We start from the raw sequence: 16,548 nt of genomic DNA, 5'->3' as shown, positions 1-16,548 counted from the left end.
ACAAAAGCATGCAATGTGGATAGTATGTGGTGTCCACTCTAGTACCTCTTGTGGACAGCACCAGTTGGCCATACTGACATCAGCCTCATAGTAAATTTACTTCCTGACTACATTTGTTCTCACCAACCAATCACAGTTTGAAAACAATAATAACATGCTTAAATGTAGCATTAGAAGGAGAAATGATTTATACTGTCCATCACTGAGCCTAGTGTGGCACAGAAAGAGAGAGGTATTCAGCTACGAAAATCTTCGACTCCCCCCCCCCCCCCCTTCCCCACCTGCCTCTCCTCCCACCCTCCCCCTCCACTGTCCAAATGATGAAGGCAGTTTAATACATAACAAGAAAAATCATCATTCAAGAAATAGTATAAATAGTCAGCATGTTACCAATTTTTCACTGAGAAAGTGTACTATAATTGTAAAACAGACACATTCCACATCACAGTGAGAGATGAAAATTATGATCCAAAGAATATGTAAATAACTAATTAACTAGTGACCAAACAAACTACAGTATTCTGTTTTAACTAAATAATATAGATGCACACTACATTAGTTGGGTAAAACTTATAAATAATTTTATATCGCCAGCCATACCTCTGACTTAAAGATATGGTGACTTGTTTAACCAAACATACCATTTTCCCACTTTTCATTATAATAGATTATTATTTTTGGTAGATCCTTAAAGCTATCAGATGCTGAAAGAGGATATTTTCATAGCTACATGTGTAGCAATACTAATAATCATAATAATGGTAAGTTTAGCTTGAAAATTATGTGAATAAAAGGGTGTGTTCTTAGTTCTGCCTGATCTTGTATCATATTGATCCATGCTCTCCACTGCTTATTAAGAATTCATTACATGTTTGCTGTAGAAAACATTCTATACTTCCAAGGGCTCCACAACATGTATAATCTATAGCATAATGTCCACTAAACAATTTGTATACATCTGTATTTATTGTCCCTGTGAACACATTTTGCACATTTCTCTGACCAATTTCATCGAATTCTCATTGGCTGTAAAACTGTATGGAATCACCACAATGGCAAGACATCAGTATCACAATGCATATAGCTGCTATATTGCACTAGGAAAGTGGCTCTGGTAATGATGGCTTTTTGGTTTCTGAAGACCATGGGTCAAAACACACACAGATAGAGATATGGTCTCTGTATAGCTTTAAGAATGGAATTACAGCACATTGTAATGTAATAATCTCTCTGTAAATCCTTATTTTTAATGTCTGCAGTAATTAATTTTTTTTTTTTTTTGGAGCAGGTCTGCATTTCCATGCTGGTTGGTAGCCAACCTATCCTTTTTGCATGTGGTGCGCTATGGAGGATATTTCATGGTGCTTACAGGCTTCTTCCAGATACTAGCCTGCATCCTGTGGGCATCAATACGAAATTATCAAGAGCTAGCAATACCTATCGGGAAAGAAGTTCTTGTGACACACTTTGGCTTTCATTTTTGGCTTGTGCTCATTGTAGGTAAGCTATAAACATTTAAATACTGGTATCTATATTAGGATGGTAATGTTTTGGGCAAGAAAGTGATAAATGAGGAAAGAAGTCATTAGAGACAGGGTACAAGGTAAAACTGTACAAGGTTCGGGAAGAAAAGTGTTCATGTTATTTTCAACAGAACTGTTTCACCATTTGGTCAATGGGGAAATGAAATGCAGTACTCCCATGTGCGAGTTTAAGTATCTTACCACTGTGATACCATGTTAGGCAGAAGCAGGAGAAAGTAAGAAGAGTATAGTGTTGGCATAGGTGGGGAATGTGGCCGAAGATGATAATTAAGGAAATGGCGAGGGTAATGGCGAATGAGTCAGAAGATGGTGGTTGAAAATAAAGGACTAGCAGAGCTTTGGGCCAAGGGATTGTGGAGATATATTATAGGCTGGCAGTTTCAATGTGTGCAGTTCAGAGGAGCTTGTGCTAGGAAGGAGGCCCTAATGGAACTGAAAATGAAACAACTGTTGAAATCACTGGTGTTATAGTGTGCATCATGCTCACCAAGTGGGTGGTCAAGTTTTTAGTTAATCAAGAATTGGAAGGTGGCCTTTTCTGAATAGAGACAGCTCACATAAGGCTAGCACCCATAGTGTATACCATAGCTTCTTTCACAAATGAACTAAACTTTGATAGAACAGGAAATGCCTGTGACTGGACTGCAACAGGAAGTAGTGAGTGCATGTATAGAAAAGGCCTTTGCATGAAGCAATGATTCATAGGGTGGCTGATTGATAGAGGATGTGGTGTAGTGGTACATTTGGATACTGTGTAGCCTGAATTGGCAACAGAATACCACTTTGTAGGATGACAGTGGAATTATAGGTAAGATATTCCTCATCTCATCGTAGCACATGACAACAGGGTGTGGTTGTCTTTTCAAGGTGATAATGGGAGCGCTAGTCTGTGGCTGGTTTACAGTGATGACAAGAGTTATTTATTTCATGGGAAGAAATTGTGCAGATTATCAGTTTCTATACTACTGAACAAGGCAGTGCAGTGGTATTCAGGATGATGGTACTTCAAATTCTTGGCTGACCATAAAGATACAAGTTTTCCATAATTTCAGTAAATTGTTTAATTTGAATTCCAGTATGGTTCCTCTGAAAGGACTTGGTCCTTTTCCTTCCTCATTTGCGCCTAACCCAGGTTGTGCTGTGCCTCTGATGAGCTTGTCATTAATATTACTATTGTTAAAATATATCTAAAAACAAAGATGATGTAACTTACCAAACGAAAGCGTTGGTATGTTGATAGACACACAAACAAACATGAACACACACACAAAATTCAAGCTTTCGCAACCCACAGCTGCTTCATCAGGAAAGAGGGAAGGAGAGGGAAAGACGAAAGGATGTGGGTTTTAAGGGAGAGGGTAAGGAGTCATTCCAATCCTGGGAGCGGAAAGATTTACCTTAGGGGGAAAAAAGGACAGGTATTCATTCGCACACACACACATATCCATCCGCACATATGCAGACACAAGCAGACATATGTAAAGCCTTTACATTCTCATAGTGTTTCGTATGGCATTGTGACCGAGCACTTGAATTACCGAAAATTGTGCGCACGTTGGGTACTGAAAATGTTGACGGATGTGCACAAAACCAAACGTTTAGACAGTGCATTGACTTTCCTTAAATGGTACCACAATGACGGTGATGATTTCTTAAGCCAAATTGTTATGGGTGTTGAAACATGGGCAGCCTACGTCACACCAGAATCAAAGCAACCGTCCATGGAAGTTGAGCAAGGGCATCGTTTTGCTGCAAGACAATGCCTGTCCGCATGTGGCAAATCAGACCAAAGATCTCATCACATCTTTTCAATGGGAAACTCTAGATCATCCTCCATACAGCCCCGATCTTGCACCCAGTGACTACCATCTGTTCCTGCACTTGAAGAAACACCTGGGCAGTCAGCGTCTTCAAGACGATGAGAAAGTCAAAGCAGTGGTGATGCAGTGGTTAACAAGTCAGGCGGCAGACTTCTGTGAGGAGGATATTCAAAAACTGGTACAACGTTATGACAAGTGCCTCAATATTGACAGGAATTATGTAGAAAAGTAGATTAAATTTCAAAACGGTACTTACGTAAAAAACATACCTCATAGATGTAAATATGTCAGTACTTTCCTCTCAAACTTTTCTTATCTGTGATAGGTTTTACAATATTAGGAGTTTTGTTCTAGGGTATTATCTCCTTTTGATAGGTTCTTTTTGACATGTTTTTAGACATAACATGAAGATTATCTGGTTATCTTGCGCAGTGATTATGAAGTTTTATTCATATGTTCCTTACTCATTTCATGTTTCTTGAAGAACAGTAATATTTATGATATGTACATATTGGGCAATTGTGCTATATTGAACTTTTAAACAAAGATCTACTCGTACATGAGCCACTAATGTTGTGTGCAGTGACTGATTCTGATAGTGGTCTTTTATTTTATTCCATACATCTCTGTGTTGCAGAAAAGATGTCTCAGGATATCATTCTATATTTTACACATTAATTTCCAGGACCATTAATGCATAACAACCTCTACTTACCTTTTGAAGTAACATGTCTCATTTCATGTTACTCTGGATCCACAAGCTCAAAAAATCTGTTGACAGAAAGGTATAAGAATATGTAGATGGGCTATTCAAGGAAAGTGAGATGAAAGACAGGGTTATGGAAAGGGAAGAGAAACTAGCTACAGATGAGATGGGAGGTATGATGCTGTGAGAAGAATTTGACAGGACAGTGAAATACTTAAGCTGAAATAATGCCCCTGAAATAGACAAAGTTTTCCAATAATTATTGAGATCCTTGGGAGAGCCAGCCATGACAAAACTATTCCATATGGTGTGCAAGATACTTGAGACAGTGGAAATATCCTCAGACTTCAAGAAGAATGTAACAATTCCAATTCCAAGGACAGGAGTTGCTGACATGTGAGAATATTAATTGCACAAGACTGGTGTAAATTATTTACAGAAGACTGGAAAAGCTAGTAGAAGCCAATCTTGGGGATGATCAGTTTATGTTCCAAAGAAAGGCAGAAACATGTATGGTAAAACAAAAAAATGACCCGACAAATTATCTTAGACAGTGGGTTGAAGGATTTAAAGAAAGGTTTTGAATATGTTGACTAGAATACACACTTTGAAATTCTGAAGATGTTGTTGTTGTTGTTGTTGTTGTGGTCTTCAGTCCTGAGACTGGTTTGATGCAGCTCTCCATGCTACTCTATCCTGTGCAAGCTTCTTCATCTCCCAGTACCTACTGCAACCTACATCCTTGTGAATCTGCTTAGTGTATTCATCTCTTGGTCTCCCTCTACTATTTTTACCCTCCACGCTGCCCTCCAATGCTAAATTTGTGATCCCTTGATGCCTCAAAACATGTCCTACCAACTGATCCCTTCTTCTAGTCAAGTTGTGCCACAAACTTCTCTTCTCCCCAATCCTAGTCAATACCTCCTCATTCTGAAGATACGAGGGTTAAATACAAGAAACAAAAGATTATCAACAATTTGTACAGAAACCAAACTGCAGCTATAAGAGTTGAAGGAAGAGAAGCAGTATTTAAGAAGGGAGTAGGGCAGGGTTGCAGCCTATCTATCCCCTGTCTATCCCCAATGTTATCAATCTGTACATTGACAAGCAATAATGAAAATCAATGATAAGTAATAAAAATTTTGAGGTTAGCCAATGACATTGGAATCACAGCAGTCTTAAAACTTTCTCAGGATAGTTTACATCTATCTTCAAGAGCCTGCCAGTTCAGTTCCTTCAGTATCTCTGTGACACACTCTCATGAATCAAACAAACATGTGACCATTCATGCTGCCTTTCTCTGTATATGTTCAATTTCCCCTGTTAATCCTATTTGGTAGAGATCCCACATGCTTGAGCAGTTTTCTAGAATGGGTTCCACAAGTGATTTGTAAGTGATCTCCTTTTTGGACTTACTGCAGTTCCCCAGTATTCTACCAATAAATCATAGCCTACCATCTGCTGTACTCACGACTGAGCCTTTGTGATCATTCCATTTCATATCCCTACGAAGTGTTACAACGAAGTATCTCTATGAGTTGGCTGATTCTAACTGTGACCGATTGATATTATAGTGATAGGATAATGTTTGTTCGTTTGATAAGCAGTTAGAAACTAATCTAATTTTGTTGTCTGTGAGTCTTGTGCTAACTCTTTGTGTATGGTTACTTAGAAATGGCCACTACATTGGTAAGCTTCACAGTCATAGTTTCCATGTATGTGAAGGAGAATGGTGGGCCTATCACATCAAATGCTTATGTTAAGCCGAGGAATATTCCCATTACATGTCTTTTCCCATCCATAAGTTTTGGACTACTATATCTACAGCCATATATAGGTGTCTGTTGATTCCTGGCTTTCGCAGTCATGCTTTAGTTTTATTGATGTATAATTTTTGTTCGTGAGTTTTGTCATCCTGGTATATGTAATATGTTCTAATAATTTGAAAAAATGGAGGTCAAAAGTAATTAGGTAATAATTACAGACATTATTTTTCTGTTCTCTGGTTTCATTAGTAAAAAACATGAGTTTTTGTAATGCACGTTTGGTAATACTAGATTTTGCTTTTGGTTGTGTGCATGTTGGTAGTGAAATGGTCTTGTTTAAAATCTTCAGCTATTGTTGTTAAGTAACAGTTGAAGATGTTTGCTGTTTCTGTTGAACTAGCTATTTTCTTATTGTTCTGTGCCAGCACACACTGTTTCAGTTATAAAAAAATAATGCCCTATATCCTATCTGATGAAATCCAGTTTATTTGTTGCATTATCATTATACATTCTTAAGACTATTGATTTATTTTCTAAAGATGTTTTTTGTAGTATATGTGTTCATCTATTCGATGAGTTCTTTCCTTACACATTTCATGCAGTATTCGTATTCTCTTGCACAAGGCTCCAATTCCTTTAATATTCCAGTTATTTGTTGTTTCTAGATTATATGCTTTTGTTAGGTCTAATAATGTGCATAAAGGAAAGGCTGATACAAAATATAGTACTCTACAAATAAGGTGAACTTATCATCTGCATTTAGAGTATGACTGATACATGACCAATGTTCACTACTTAATAATTCATTAAAGTGTCTTAACTTTGACTACATGTAGAGTCTTTGTTTCATTTTTAGGCTACTATTTTTGCAGACTGTTCTTTTAATCCATTCTGAGGACTGGGCTGTGTGATCACTACTTTTACTGATGCACCTTTCTTATACTTGTTAACGGTTACTTGGTCCGAGGTTTTCTGGTTGGTTGGTGTGACTCTAGTTGGAACATCCACCCTTGTTTCAGATTACGTGCTTTAGTTAGGTCTAATAATTTACACTTGTGTTTATTTTCTGTGAGGAAGTCCATGTTTCTGTCACCAAAAATGACTGCCTCACAATTAATTATACTTACTTTAAATGCAATCTGTTATAATGTCAAGTTCAACAAATATATTTCTAGGACGACACAATACATGTAAGTCACAGCACAAGTAAACAAAGTAAGATGTGTGTACACTGTAACAGCCAAATCAGCACTGAGTCCAAGTCTAGCGGTCGTTGACTGGCTGGCCGCTTAGGTGGCGGGGTTGCTGCATGGTTGGCAGACAGCGCCGCATGTAGAGGACACGCATAACTGCGCGGCGGCACTTTGAAAGATCGGCGAGTCACAACGCTTTTCCCCCCTTTGAATTTTTTGCACAGGTCTTGATGGAGGTGGCCTGTAGATTGCTAACGTCCATAGGTGTTGTTTGACTGGCCGTAAAGTCTCGAGGAGGAGGCTTCCCGTACGGATGGAAGTGTCCCCGATGATAACGGGTCGAGATGACAGGAGACGTAGGGGTCGAATCTGCTGGGGCCCCGTGCCCCAATCTGCCCATTGCGGCAAGTCCGGTTGTTATAACAGGAGACATGGGCGATGTGTCGGCGTCCGTACGACAAGGAGGCGAGTAGAGTTGCTCCAACAGATGATGGTCATCTGGTTCCTGCATGGGCACGTCTCCTGGTGGCGTCAGTTCTTGTGCTGGCACCGAGATGATGGTGAGAGGGCTGCGTTGTGAGTAATGAGAGATTCCAAGATCCTGAGTGTCAGGTAGAGCCGAAGGTGGTGTAGCGGCATTCGGAACAGGCTTTACCGGCACACGAGGCCGAAGCTGGTCCGAATGACACACTGCAACACCCGTGTCCATCTGGATTTCATACAAGTGTCAGCCATGGTGTCGTAAGATGCGGCCAGGACTCCATTTTGGCTGCCTGCCATTTCCCCCTACCCATACAAGGTTGTCGGCGGTGAACCGGCCAAGCGAAGGCACCCGCAGCCATTAGATGGAAGTCCGCAGAAGATGAAGTAGCGTGCGGGGCTGTCGGCCATGTAACAGCTCAGCCGGGCTGCGGTCGCCCATGGAGGTGAAACGGTAAGAAGCCAGAAACTGGAGAAGCGCATCATCAGCAGCAGAAGTCAGGAGTTTCCTCATCTGAGCCTTAAATGTGCGGACAAGTCGTTCAGCCTCACCGTTTGAGTGTGGATGGAATGGAGGGGCCGTGTCATGCATGACACCATGATGGACACAAAAATCCGCAAAATCGGAAGAGGCAAATCACAGACCATTATCAGTAACAAGAATAGAGGGAAGGCCTTCCAAAGAGAAAATGCGAGCTAGAGCATTGGTGGTTGCCGCGGTGGTGGGCGACGTGCAACAGACAATTAAAGGAAAGTTAGAGTAGGTGTCAATAACCAGAAGCCAATAATTACCTAAAAAAGGTCCCGCGAAGTCAGCATGAATATGCTCCCAGGGCTTCTCAGGCGAAGGCCACGGTGACAAAGATGACTTCGGGGCGGTGGCCTGTGACGCACAAGGGCCGCAGGCAGCGACCATGTGTGCGATTTCAGAGTCGATGCCGGGCCAGTACACATATCGGTGCACCAGAGATTTTGTGCGAGAGACACCCCAGTGTCCTTGGTGAAAGAGGCGCAAGACCGAAGCACCCAAAGACGCAGGTACCACAACACGCGGCGAAGCATTGTCGGTGGAAAGGAGGATAACACCATCCCTAGCCGTGAGGCGGTAACGCAAAGCGTAGTAGTTCAGCAACGGATCAGAAGGCTTAGCAGATGGACAATATGGCCAACCCTTTTGAATACAGCATAAAACCCGGGAGAGGGTAGGATCAGAACCCGTAAAAGCCACTAGCCGGTCCCCGGTGATGGGGAACTCGTCCACAACCCGCTGCTCGGCAACATCCAGGTGGAAACACAAAATTACATCTCTATCGAATGCCTGATCAGGACCCATGGGAAGGCGAGACAGAGCATCAGCATTTGCATGTTGAGCCATCAGCCGGAAATGAATCTCATAATTGAAACAAGACAAGTAAAGAGCCCAACGCTGGAGGCGGTGTGCAGCCTTGTCGGGAAGCGACGTTGATGGATGAAACAAGGAAACAAGTGGTTTGTGGTCCGTAACAAGATGAAATTTGGATCCATAGAGAAAAACACCAAACTTATGAAAAGCATAAATAATGGCCAAAGCTTCTTTTTCAATTTGCATCCGTGGGTGTTTTGGAGGCATAAGAATGGGTTGTTCAGAACCGTCAGAAAAACGGTGCACAAGGACTGCACCAATCCTGTATTGAGAGGCGTCCGTGGCAAGAACAAGATGTTGGCCAGGTCGATAAGTAGCCAGGCATGGGGCCTGTTTCAGCATAGTCTTCAATTTCTGGAAAGCCGCATCGCATGACGTGGACCAGTGAAAGGGCACGTTTTTATGCAACAGGCGATGCAATGGCTGAGCCACCAAAGCCGCAGGTGGTAAAAACCTGTGATAGTATGCTATTTTCCCCAAGAAGGCCTGCAGTTCCTTAACAGATGTAGGGCGAGGAAGGGCATCGATCGCAGCGACAGTTTGCTGAAGCAGACGAATACCATCCCGAGAGAGTTGAAACCCCAAGTACGTGATAGATGCCTGAAAAAATTTTGATCTCTGAAGATTACACTTAAGACCGGTGGTCTGTAAGACATGAAAAAGTGTGCGGAGATTCTGAAGATGTTCTTCAGTGGTGGAGCTCGTGACAACAATGTCGTCCACGTAATTTATACACCCAGTGACAGGGAGCAATAATTGTTCCAAGAATCACTGAAAGAGAGCAGGGGTGCTGGCAACCCCAAATGGCAATAATTGGTATTGATAGAGGCCAAAAGGCGTGTTAAGGACCAGGAACTGCCGGGAAGCAGCATGAAGAGGAAGTTGATGATAAGCTTCTGACAAGTCAAGTTAAGAAAAATAGTAGCCTCCAGCAAGTTTAGTGAACAATTCTTCAGGTCGGCGCATAGGGTAAGTGTTGATAAGGGATTGAGCATTTACAGTGGTTTTGAAATCGCCACAGAGATGAATATCACCATTGGGCTTAGCAACGACAATGACAGGAGAGGACCACTCACTGGAAGTGACAGGAAGCAGGACCCCTGAAGCAGTGAGACGATCCAGCTCCCATTTGATCTGATCACGAAGGGCCACAGGAATGGGCTGAGCCCAAAAAAACTTAGGCCGAGCAGTGGGTTTGAGCATGATATGAGCATCAAAGTCGTTTGCACGGCCTAACCTAGGAGAAAAAAGGGACAAAAATGTCGTCGACAAGGAATCCAATTGAGCATAAGGAATAGCATCAGAGACGATATTGACAGAGTCATCTATGGAGAACCCAAAAACGCGAAAGGCATCAAAACCAAAAAGATTCTCTGCGTTACTATGGTTGACCACAAATATGGGAACAGTGCAAACGATGGATTTGTAAGGTACCTCGGCATTAAATTGTCCCAAGAGAGAAATCTTCTGTTTACTGTACATCCGTAATCGCCTAGTGACAGGTGATAGGATTGGAGAACCCAACTGAAGATACGTCTGAGAATTGATGATAGTGGCAGCAGAACCAGTATCCACCTGCACGCGAACATCCCGACCAAGGATTTGGATAGTGAGGAATAACTTCCCCGAAAGGGAAGAAGTACCATTGACAGACAACACAGAAGCAGAATCAGCGTCACGTTCATGAACGTCAGGTATGTGGTCAGATTTGCAAACGAATGACACATGACCCTTCTTTTTGCATTTGCAACACACGGCCCAACGTTGGGGACAATCCTCCCGTGAATGCTTCGTAAAACACTATGGACATGAAGGAAGTTGCCGTGGGTTTTGCTGCAGTTTCTTAGGGGTTTGTTTATGGTTAGGCCAAGGCTGCGCTTGGGAGTGTACTGCGGAAACGTCGGCCGGCGGGGACACGCCGCATGCTTCGTCAACAGTGCACAGAGGTTGTACTTCCCTGACGTCACCCCATGCCTCTATTTGCGCTCCAGCGGCGCGAGAAATTTCAGAAGACTGAGCGATGGATAGGACTTCATCGAGAGTTAGATTTGCCAACTGAAGGGCACGTTGCCTAACTTCTTTGTCGGGCACTGACCGGATAATAGCATCCCGTACCATGGAATCGGCATAGGATTCTTTGTGAACATCAGTAACAAATTGACACTTTCGACTGAGGCCGTGAAGTTCAGCCGCCCAAGCCCAATAGGATTGATTCGGGATTCGGTTGTTTTTGACAATGATAAAAGGCAACACGAGAGGCTACCACATGTGTATGCTTTTGAAAATATACGGACAGAAGTGAGCACATTTCAGCAAAAAAATGGTTCAAATGGCTCTGAGCACTATGGGACTTAACTTCTGAGGTCATCAGTCCCCTAGAACTGAGAACTATTTAAACCTAACTAACCTAAGGACATCACACACATCCATGCCCGAGGCAGGATTCAAACCTGCACCGTAGCGGTCACGCGGCTCCAGACTAAAGCGCCTAGAACCGCTCGACCACCATGGCCGGCACATTTCAGCAAAGGACAAAGACGCAGGATCCTGCAAAGGAGCCAATTGCGACAACAACTGATACATTTGAGGTGAAATCCATGAAAGGAACAAAGACTTACATGTTTGGTCATCCGCAACATGAAATGCCAAGAAGTGCTGTCGAAGACGTTTTTCGTAATCAGGCCATTCTTCCGCCGTCTCGTCGTAAGGAGGAAAAGGAGGTAGAGACAACGACGAGAGACCCCCCTGCACTGAACGCCGCAACGAAATCACAAATCGCAGATGTGAGAAGCATTTGCTGTTCAATGAGACCTTGTAATAGTTGCTCTAAAGTAGCCATGGAAACCTGTGGGTCAACGATGAAACAAAAAATTCACTACCTCGTCGCCAATTGTTATAACGTCAAGTTGAACAAATATATTTCTAGGACGACACAATACATGTAAGTCAACACAATACATGTAAGTCACAGCTCAAGTAAACAAAGTAAGACGTGTGTACACTGTAACAGTCAAATCAGCACTGAGTCCAAGTCTAGCGGCCGCTGGCTGGCTGGCCACTTAGGTGGCGCGGCTGCTGCATGGCTGGCAGACAGTGCCGCATGTAGAGGATGCGCATAACTGCACGGCAGCACTTTGAAAGATCGGTGAGTCACAACACAACCATTTTTGTTTAGCCTGTACCATGGCGGTCATTGATATTGGATGAAACAGCAAGTTCATTATTAGTAGTCTCAGTTTATTTATATCCATGCCACGTTACGGAGGTTTGAACTTCCATCATCAGTCTGATTCATGTGGATTAATAGAACATGGATGTGTCATGTTACACCTTTCAGATAACCTTTGGCATCTTCTCCAGTGCTCACAGGCTACTTTTTTTCTGAGTGTTACATCACATACACCATCACACTTTCTAATTGTATTAGATTCTAAGTGCCACCTTTGATCCCGTCTGTTTTTACAAAGTGTGATGGCATATGTGATTAACAGGACATAAAAAGTAGCCTTTGACCACTGGAGACAGCATCACATGTTACCCTCCCTCCCCCAATCCTCCCTCTTGACCTCCCCCCCCCCCCCCTCCCCAAAGTTGTAATGCAAAACATACATGTATTAATCCACAGGAATTCACCTGGTGTTAGATAATCTGAAACAAATCATAGAAATAAATAAATTGTGACTACTTTCATTCATTGTACTTTCATTCTTTACAAAAATATTTCAAATGTTCCTAATGGGGAATGGTACACAATTGCAGCTATTACATTTATTTCTGTAACTATGACCGCTGCACTCTCAAAGTCCTTGCCACAAATAAGCGAGGTGACTTCAATATTAATTGTATAAGTGATTGTGCAAGGAAGAGGATGCTGGTAGACATCCTTAATTCATATAATCTTATGCAAACCGTATTCTTTCCAACGAGAGTACAAGGAAACAGTAGAACAACCATAGACAACATTTTTGTTCATTCCTCATTACTAGAAGGGCATTCTGTTAGCAAAAAGGTGAATGGCCTTTCAGATCATGATGCACAAATTTTAACTCTAAAAGATTTTTGTGCTGCAACACGTGTTAAATATAGTCATCAGCTGTTTCGGAAAGCTGATCCAGTTGCTGTAGAGACCTTTGTAAACCTTATCAAGGAACAACAGTGGTAAGATGTTTATAGAGCTGATACAGTAGACGATAAATATAATGCTTTTCTCAAGACTTTTCTCGTGCTCTTTGAAAGTTGCTTTCCGTTAGAACGTTCAAAACAGGGTACTAGCACAAACAGGCAGCCTGGGTGGCTGACTAGAGGGATAAGAATATCTTGTAGAACAAAGTGGCAATTACATCAAAACGTTAGAAACAGTCAAAATCTAAATGCAGCAGCCCATTACAAACAGTATTGTAAGGTGCTTAAAGATGTTATTAGGAAGGCAAAAAGTATGTGGTATGCAGATAGAATAGCTAAGTCTCAGGATAAAATTAAAACCATATGGTCAGTCGTAAAGGAAGTGGCTGGTCTGCAGAGACAGGTCGAGGATATAGAATCAGTGCGTAGTGGGAATGTCCGTGTTACTGATAAGTCGCATATATGTACAGTATTTAATAATTACTTTCTGAATATAGCAGGTGAACTGAATAGAAACCTAGTCCCAACAGAGAATCATATAGCACTCTTAGAAAAAAGTGTTCCGAGACTGTTACCTGAAATGTTCCTCCATGATACTGACAAGAGGAAGATTGAGTTAATAATTAAATCACTAAAGACCAAGAACTCTCATGCATATGACGGGGTATCTAGCAGAATACTGAAGTATTGTTCTATGTATGTTAGCCCAGTACTTAGCCATATCTGTAACTTTTCCTTTAGGAGTGGTCGGTTTCCTGACCTATTAAAGTACTCTGTAGTGAAGCCACTTTATAAAAAGGAAGACAAGAATAATGTTGACAATTATAGGCCTATTTCTATGCCATCGGTGTTTGCTAAAGTTATCGAGAAGGTTGTATATACAAGGTTACTGGAGCATTTAAATTCACATAATTTGCTGTCAAATGTTCAGTTTGGTTTTAGAAATGGTTTAACAACTGAAAATGCTATATTCTCTTTTCTCTGTGAGGTTTTGGACGGATTAAATAAAAGGTTGCGAACGCTAGGTGTTTTCTTTGATTTAACGAAGGCTTTTGACTGTGTTGACCACAAAATATTACTGCAGAAGTTGGACCATTATGGAGTAAGGGGAGTAGCTTACAATTGGTTCACCTCTTACTTTAAGAACAGAAAGCAGAAGGTAATTCTCCGCAATATTGAGAGTGGTAGTGATGTTCAGTTTCAATGGGGCACTGTTAAGTGGGGCGTTCCCCAAGGGTCGGTGCTGGGGCCACTGCTGTTTCTTATTTATATAAATGATATGCCTTCTAGTATTACAGGTGATTCAAAAATATTTCTGTTTGCTGATGACACCAGCTTGATAGTGAAGGATCTTGTGTGTAATATTGAAACAGTATCAAATAATGTAGTTCATGAAATAAGTTTGTGGCTTGTGGAAAATAATTTGATGCTAAATCACAGTAAGACTCAGTTTTTACAGTTTCTAACTCACAATTCAACAAGAACCGATATTTTGATCAGACAGAATGGGCATATTATAAGCGAGACGGAACAGTTCAAGTTCCTAGGCATTCAGATAGATAGTAAGCTGTTGTGGAAAGCCCATGTCCAGGATCTTGTTCAGAAACTAAATGCCACTTTATTTACCATTAGAACAGTATCTGAAATAAGTGACACTTCAACACGAAAAGTAGTCTACTTCGCATATTTTCATACGCTTATGTTGTATGGTATTATTTTTTGGGGTAATTCTTCTGATTCAAAAAGGGTATTTTTGGCTCAAAAGCGGGCTGTTCGAGCTATATGTGGTGTAAGTTCGAGAACCTCTTGTCAACCCCTATTCAACAGTCTGGGAATTCTGACATTGCCCTCACAGTATATATTTTCTTTAATGCCGTTTGTTGTTAGCAATATTAGCCTATTCCCAAGAGTTAGCAGCTTTCACTCAGTTAATACTATGCAGAAATCCAATCTGCATCTGGAATGCACTTCCTTGACTCTTGTGCAGAAAGGAGTGCAGTATTCTGCTGCATCCATTTTCAATAAGCTGCCACAAGAACTCAAAAATCTTAGCAGTAGCCCAAACTCTTAAGTCTAAACTGAAGAGTTTCCTCATGGCTCACTCCTTCTATTCTGCCGAGGAACTCCTGGAAGAGCTAAAAAATTAAGCAGATTCCAGTGTTACATTGTTGATTTTATTTATTTAAACTTACGACTTGTCACCTGAATATGTTTTTTTTATATTTCATTTTATCTGTTTCTAATATCGTGTTATAATTTAATGTATTGACTCGTTCCATGAGCATGGAGACTTCTCCTTAATTTGGTCCCACGGAACAATAAATAAATAAGATGTTAATTGTTAAGCTATTTGTTTTCTTTCATCCATTGGTGCTGCTCCCCCCTCCCTTTCCCAAATCTGGAACAACACGCTCTGTGCTGACTGACAAAGCTATCAGTGGTATTCATATTCTATTCCCATCCAATGACAGTGCCCTCAACAACTCATAACCACAGACCATGCATTGTTAATATGCTCTGCTTCTCACATATCCACAACTTCATTAAGCACCTTGTAGTATACAAGGGCAGTTCAGAAAGTAGCTGCCTTTCCATCATGGTGGTAGTATTGTTGTGCTGTCATTGTCCTCTGATTAAGTAAGCATCCAGCTGTGAAAGTATGAACTTCATGCATTTGCTTCTTATAATAGCAAACATGAGTGCTGTAACATAAAATCCTGCAAAATACAACAATAATAAGATTTATTTCTGTGAAAAATGTTTCAGCAGCAGACATTCATCATCAGTTGTGTACTGTATAAGATCCAAACATGAGTGAAGGTGTTGCACAGCAATGGGTCCAGTTTCTTAAAAGTGGTTAAGTAGACATTCATTATGAAGAGAGGGGCGGTAGGGCTTCTGTAGTGAATAAAGTTCTTGTCAAGAAAATTTATGAAACAGTTAATGAAAATTGAAAATTTGCCATCTCTGAACTTTCTGAGAAATTCCCGCAAATTCCTCTTATGGTTCTGTTTGAGGCTGTCTCCATTACCTTAGGCTATGAAAGTTCTGTGCTCGGTAGGTACCAAAATTGCTCACAGAGGTCCATAAAATGAAACAAATGGGCTGTGCCTTAGACTTCCTTTCATGCTATGATGCAGAAGGGGAAGTTTTTTTCTAAGACAATTTTGATGTGTTGAAACTTGGGTGGCATATGTAAAAGCTGAAATGAAACAACAGTCAGTGTCTTGTGGCCATATCAGTACTCTATGCAAGGCAGACAAGGTGCACCAAACTCTGTCGTAGAGGTAGGTTTGACTACGGTTTCTTGGAATGCTGAGGGAGCTTTGCTGGTTGAATTTGTGGAGTGTGAAACAACGGTCACTTCAGACGTCTACTGCGAAACTTTGAAGAAACCTAAGTGAGTCATTCAAAATAAACATTGCAGTATGCTGACATCCAGTGTTGTGTTGTTTCATGACAGTGTTCATCCTCACAGTGCCCAAAAAGCTCTAGAAATTTTGAAGCAATTCGAA

The 16,548-nt window shown here is 41.4% G+C and overlaps 1 protein-coding gene across 5 annotated transcripts in view; it reads left to right on the top strand.

The window, feature by feature from the left end:
* The window catches only part of LOC126412087 (dual oxidase maturation factor 1-like), a 134,620-nt gene that overhangs the window by 81,172 nt on the left and 36,900 nt on the right, over positions 1 to 16,548 (top strand). For all 5 annotated transcript variants that reach the window (XM_050081503.1, XM_050081502.1, XM_050081505.1 and 2 more), the window contains exon 7: positions 1,289 to 1,500. In XM_050081503.1, the coding sequence (XP_049937460.1) occupies positions 1,289 to 1,500 (212 nt within the window). The remainder of the gene's footprint in view (positions 1 to 1,288; positions 1,501 to 16,548) is intronic.

Source organism: Schistocerca serialis, chromosome 7, assembly GCF_023864345.2.
Source record: "Schistocerca serialis cubense isolate TAMUIC-IGC-003099 chromosome 7, iqSchSeri2.2, whole genome shotgun sequence".
Classification (NCBI taxonomy): domain Eukaryota; kingdom Metazoa; phylum Arthropoda; class Insecta; order Orthoptera; family Acrididae; genus Schistocerca; species Schistocerca serialis.
The sequence above is the reverse complement of the archived record's forward strand: the minus strand, read 5'-3'. Positions and strand labels throughout refer to the sequence as shown.